Source organism: Physeter macrocephalus, chromosome 17, assembly GCF_002837175.3.
Source record: "Physeter macrocephalus isolate SW-GA chromosome 17, ASM283717v5, whole genome shotgun sequence".
NCBI classification, from domain to species: Eukaryota; Metazoa; Chordata; class Mammalia; order Artiodactyla; family Physeteridae; genus Physeter; species Physeter macrocephalus.
Window position 1 is genome coordinate 6946324 of NC_041230.1, and position 6339 is coordinate 6952662.

Here is a 6339-nt window from a genome sequence, read left to right on the forward strand (position 1 = left end):
AAAAAAAAAAAAAAAAAAAAAAAAAATAGGTACTGTTATCAGTATCCTCATTTTACAAAATTGGAAACTGAGGCCCTGAAAGGTTGAGTAATTTGCATGAGGAAATTACAGCTAGGAAGCGATGGAGCAGGGATTCAGATTGTCTTCCTTATCCATGCATTTATCCATTGCCCCTAATGTATAGCATGTAAATGTGAATGTGTGTGTGTATATAAAAATAAATGTGCTCTGACTGCCTGTAGGAGGGTCCACAAGTTGCAGAGTGTTACCTCGGGGGAGTGTTAACAGTTCGATCTGGGCCTGTCCATCGTTTTGTATATGTATGCATACATCTGTGAGCGATAGTAGGATCACACTCTGTAGCCGGTTTGGACCTTTTTGCACTTGATGGTGCATTTGATCGTTAGAGATGCATTCCTGCTGGAGCATAGATAGCCTCATTTTTTTTCACAGCTGCCCAGTGTTCCTTCTTTCTTCTGTTCTGACAGACATCATTGAGGGTTGACTCTGGGGTTCCTGAAGCAGGGCCTGGTCACACTTTTGAAGGTCTTTACACACATCTCCCCACAGACAGCTCTGCAGTGAGTCTGCCTGTTATTATTCCTCCACCACCACCCCACCCCTTGTCCCCTCAGTGGGTCAGTTCATGTGATTCTTGTCCTTCTGGGTCACTACTGGTTCCCCGGCTCCTGGAACAGTTGCTGGTACTGGCACATAGCAGGTTCTGGGGTGACTTGTTGACTGAACAGGTAGACAAAGTGGGGAAGACAGAGAAGTTCACCCATCTGGTTTCCCTGTGGAGGAAGGGAGTAACACTGGCTGTCTTTCCACAGGTGTCAGCCTGGGACGAACGCCGGACAGAAGGCACGTTTCCTGGGAAGATCTGAACTGGCTCCACCCCACCTTCTCTGTCCTCCGTCCTTCTCCCCAGGGTGGTGAAGGGGGACCTGGGAACATAGTGATCCCCACCCTGGGGTCCTGAATCATGGCTTAACTAATAATAAATACTCGTTGGAAGAGTGTAAGGCTGTGTATGTGTAAAAGAGCTGGATGATGGGGCCAGAAGCTGGGGCGGAATTAGTACCTTGCCCAGTAAGAGAGACTGAATTCAGGGTGTTTTTTTTTTCTTTTTTCTTTTTTTAAATTTTTCTTTTGATAAACTTTGACCACCTCTTCTTTACCAGACAATAGAGTGAGTGATTATACAAAATAACCTCAAGTTCCTGTATGTGCTAAAATTTATCTGTATGTTCTCCTTTATTATCTGTATAATTTTTAAAAACTTATGTTTTGAACCACATGAAAATAGTATAATAAAAACTCCTATGTACCCATCACCTAGCTTCAACAATTATCGACAGGTGAACACCCCTCTCCCTCTAGGTTATTTTATTTTATTTTATTTTTACTTATTTATTTATTTGGCCACGCCACGTGGCTTGTGGGATCTTAGTTCCCCAACCAGGGATTGAACCCGAGCCCTCGGCAGTGAAAGCGCTGAGTCCTAACCACTGGACCACCAAGGAATTACCCCTCTAGGTAATTTTAAAGCAAATACTGGAGATCATATTTTATCCAGAAATAAGTAAGTATATGTATCTCTTCAAGGTACAGGTTTATTTTAAACATAATCATATAATTACATCTAAAAGTTAATACATTCTTAATATCATCTAATAAGCAGTCTTCTGTGCAATGTGTAATTTCTCCCTATTTTCTAGGCCTCTTCTTAATCATGTTGATCATGGTGACAATTGGAAGTCATTTAAGTAGGCCAAGTTAAGAAATGTTCTTTCTTGATGTCCCCAAAGGAATTGCTACACAATAACAGTACAAAATTTCATCCACCGCAAACTTGTCAACAGGGAACTCCTGACACAGTGTGACCAGCTAGAGTACCATGTTGTGGCCAAATTGGTGTTTCCTCAAGACCACTCAGATAGTTGTGTAAGTATGTTCAAAAGAGCAGAGAGATGATTCTTGTATTGAGGGAAAATGGCCCTAGAGAGGGCTCTTCTGCAATGACCGCCCATGAGGAGGAGCGCTGTAAACAGGAGCCTAGTGCATGCTTAGGGGCTTTGAGGGACTGTAGAAGCTTCTGGCATGTGTCAGGAATAGGAAAGAAACATGGTGAAAATTTCAAATGAAACAGGAAGTCCAGTGAAAAGATATAGGACTTCCTTTGACCCCAGTCACCCAGTCCTGCCCAGAGGCTGCCACCATTAGCAGTTACAGAGATAGCCTGTACATCTAGAAGCATTTATCTTGTCTATTTGAGTTGATAAGGATTTGATATGGTTCTCCCAGTTCCTCTTTGCTCTCCCACTGCTCGTTTGCTTATGCAGTTCCTCCCACACTGACCTCTTCATTGTGACAGGAACCCTGTGAGCTAATGAGAAGGTCAACGCACCAGGCTCGCTCCAGCCTCAAGGCCTGTGCAACTGCTGCTTGCTCTGTCCGCGAGGCTTAGCCACGCAGCTCACTCCCTCCCATGTTCAGCTCTTCCCCAAATACAACTTAGTGTGCCCTTCCCTGGCCACTCGACCTACCAATTCGACTCCACACACACACACTTTGCAGCCCTCACCTCTTTAGTTTCTTAAGTATTTACACTAATATTCCTGTATTTTAATTATTCATCCTTGATAATTGTCCCCCCACCACTAGAATGTAATTTCTGTGAGGACAGGGATTTTAAAAAATATATATATATATATATATATATATTGCCTCTTTCATCATTTTATTATGAAAATTTTCAAGCATACAGAAAAAGTGGACAGATAGTACAATAATTGCCCTTATACCCACCACCTAGTTTTAACAGTTGTTACTATTATGTCATATCTACTTTGTACATGTGTACTTGTAATTTTTTCCTGAATCATTTAAAAGTGCTTTCCAAACATGCCGACAACTTCACTCATAAGTACTTAAGCATGTATCTTTCAAAAAAATGCCATGTTTCTTCAATACAGTTGTCACTCCTAAGAAAAACTAACACGAATTGCCTACCATCTCATATTCATATTTCCCAAATCATACCCCAAAATCTTTTTACTGTTGTTGTTGTTGTTGTTTTTAATTTAGTTTATTTTTTATTTATTTATTTTTGGCTGTGTTGGGTCTTCGTTGCTGTGCGCGGGCTTTCTCTAGTTACGGTGAGCGGGGACTACTCTTCGTTGTGGTGCGCGGGCTTCTCATTGCAATGGCTTCTCTTGTTGCGGAGCATGGGCTCTAGGCGCGTGGGCTTCAGTGGCTGTGGGTCGCGGGCCCTAGAGTGCAGGCTCAGTAGTTGTGGCGCACGGGCTTAGTTGCTCTGTGGCATGTGGGATCTTCCCGGACCAGGGCTCAAACCCTTGTCCCCTGCATTGGCAGGCAGATTCTTAACAACTGCATCACGAGGGAAGTCCTGTTGTTTATTTTTTATACCAGGATCCAATCAAGGTTCACCTTCTGCATTTGATCTTTAGGTCTAGTAGTTTTTCAGTTCTAGAATAGCCCCACCCCCGCCCCACCCACTCTTGTAAGAGTGGAATTTTTTAAGAGGCCAGGCCAGCTGTCTTGTAAAATGTTCCCCATTCTGGATCTGTCCAATTGTTTCCTCATGGTGTCATTTAGCTTCTTCCACCATCTGTAGTTCTTATAAACTGGAAGTTAGCTCTAAAGGCTTGATTACATGCAGATTAAGTATTTTTTGCAAGAATCCTTCCTGTGTGTATCTTCCTTATTGCTTCCTATCAGGAGGTACCTGATGCCAGGTTGCCCCATTAGTGGGGGCCACTAGCCGTCTCCTCTGGAAAGATCTGGCAGATGACCTGTGGGATGATACTATGGGGAATGGTTCCACCACGACAACCTTGCACATCTCCACATGAGCCACGTAAGCAGTACTTAGTTGTGGTCTGACCCGAACCACAGCAGAACTCCTGGTGATTCCTCCTGAAACGAAAGGAGATAAGCAGTCTTGCAAAGAGCTGCTGTGAGGCATTTTCTCACCCACCTCCTTCTCTTGCAGAGACTGCTTCAACACCATTTCTCACCCAGCTCCCTTGTTTCAGTTGAGTACAGGACTTTCCACCTCACTCCTCCTTAGGGTATAGCTGCAGGCTATAAAACTACTCTGAAACTACCCCACTGGACACCTTACCTGCCTTATCGCAGATCTTCCAGCAACTCAATAAGCCATGTATGATTATGACCCCTATTTTGCAAGTGAGGAAACTGGGGCTTCTATTCCCCTGCCAGTCCATGTGGCTGTGGGTTTCCCTTTAGTGTATCTGTATAGGAGAGGGTTTAGTGCAGAAAACAGAAACCTTTCAAGGCGTATTAAGTAGAAAGGGATTTAATAGGAGAAATTTGGTACAATAAATCCATGTGATGATATGAATTTGGATATAGTATACTCTCATCATGTTCAACTCAGCATAACCCCACATAGAAAGAACATACCTCAACATAATAAAGGCCATATATGGCAAGCCCATAGTTAACGTCATACTGAATGATGAAAGGTTGAAAGCTTTTCGTCTAAGATCAGAAACAAGACAAGGGTGCTCACTCTCAACACTCCTATTAACACAGTACTGAACGTCCCAGCCAAAGCAATTATGCAAGAAAAAGAAATAAAAGTCATTCAATTCAGAAAGGAAGAAGTAAAATGGTCTCTGTCTGAACATGATATGATCTTATATGTAGAAAATCCTAAAGACTCCACCAAAAAAGTGTTAGAACTGATAAACAAATTCAGTAAAGTTGCTAACTTCAAATCACTTACAAATACTATCCTTGTACACCCCCATTTTATATTTTTGATGTCACAATTAACATCTCTTTATATTGTGTGTCCATTAACACATTATTTTAACTATGGTTAATTTTGATACTTTTGTCCTTTAATCTTCATACTAGAGTTAAGTTATTAACACACCACTATATTATAGTATTAGAGTATTTGAATTTGACTATATACTTACCTTTACGAGTGTGTTTTATATTTTCATCTTTTTATGTTACTAGTTAGCATCCTTTCACTTCAGCTTGTAGAACTCCTTTCAGCATTTCTTGTAAGGCAGTTCTAGTGATGATAAATTCCCTCACCTTTTGTTTGTTTGAAAAGTCTTTCTCTCTCCTTCATTTCTAAAGGACAACTTTTCCAGGTAAGTATTCTTGGTTGGCAGTTTTCTCTTTCAGCACTTTGAATATATTATCTTACTCTCCCCTGGCCTGTAAGGTTTCTGCTGAGAAATCCACTGATAGCCTTATGAGAGTTTCTTTGTAGGTAAGGATATTTTTTCTTGCTGCTTTTAATATCCTGCCTTTGTTTTTCATTTTAGACAGTTTTATTGTGTCTTGGAGACATTTTGTGTGTGTGTGTGTGTGTGTGTGTGTTTTAGTTGAAATTTTGGGGGAGGGACGTCCCTGGTGGCTCATTGATTAAGAATCTGCCTGCCAATGCAGGGGATGCGGGTTCGATCCCTGGTCCTGGAAAAATCCCACATGTCACGGAGCAACTAAGCCCGTGCACCACAACTACTGAACCCCGCGTGCCTAGAGCCTGTGCTCTGCAACAAGAGAAGCCACCACTGCATTGGCAGGCGGGTTCTTAACCACTGCGCCACCAGGGAAGCCCAGGTGCAATCACTGTTAAGGTCAATCCTGAGACAGGATCTTTCTAGAGTATGAAAAAAATCATACTCTAGATGTGGCAGTTTCACGTCTACATATCCTATAAAAATGTTTGTATACAAGGACATCCATTGCAGAGTTGTTTGTAATGGGGAACATTCAGAAACAAGTTATATATGATGGTATATTCATGTTGATCTATGTGACAGAGTACAGAAAGAGCTCTAAGACTCATGGAAAAAGCAAGTTGCAGGACAACCTATAGTATGGGGGGAAAAAATCTGTATAGTATGGCCCAATTTAAGTAAAGAGTATTGGTGATGTGTGGTGTATGTGTGTAAATAAAACAGGCACTTGCTATGGGCCGGCTACTTTGTAAGTGCTTTATATCATATAAGGGCAAACATGCTAAAAAAAGGCGGGGGGGCTTCCCTGGTGGCGTAGTGGTTGAGAGTCCGCCTGCCGATGCAGGGGACATGGGTTCATGCCCCGGTCCGGGAAGATCCCACATGCCGCGGAGCGGCTGGGCCCGTGAGCCATGGCACTGGGAAGAGAAATTTCATTTGATTTCTGGCCAGTGGGGTGGGGAGCCTTGGAGGCTTGAGGGCAGGGGGGTCACTTGATCCAATTGACCTCCTTACAGGATCCCTCTGACTGTTGTGTGGGAAACGGAAAGTCTTGGAGGAGCCTTACAAGGACAGAGCTGGGTCT

The 6339-nt window shown here is 42.6% G+C and overlaps 1 protein-coding gene across 2 annotated transcripts in view; it reads left to right on the forward strand.

Moving 5' to 3' along the window:
* Positions 1-1337, forward strand: part of COX6B1 (cytochrome c oxidase subunit 6B1) — an 8866-nt gene extending 7529 nt beyond the window's left edge. For both annotated transcript variants that reach the window (XM_024132543.3, XM_007101060.4), the window contains one exon: positions 834-1337. In XM_024132543.3, coding sequence (XP_023988311.1) covers positions 834-982 — 149 coding nt within the window. In that variant the 3' untranslated portion in view covers positions 983-1337. The remainder of the gene's footprint in view (positions 1-833) is intronic.
* The last annotated feature ends 5002 nt before the right edge of the window (positions 1338-6339 follow it).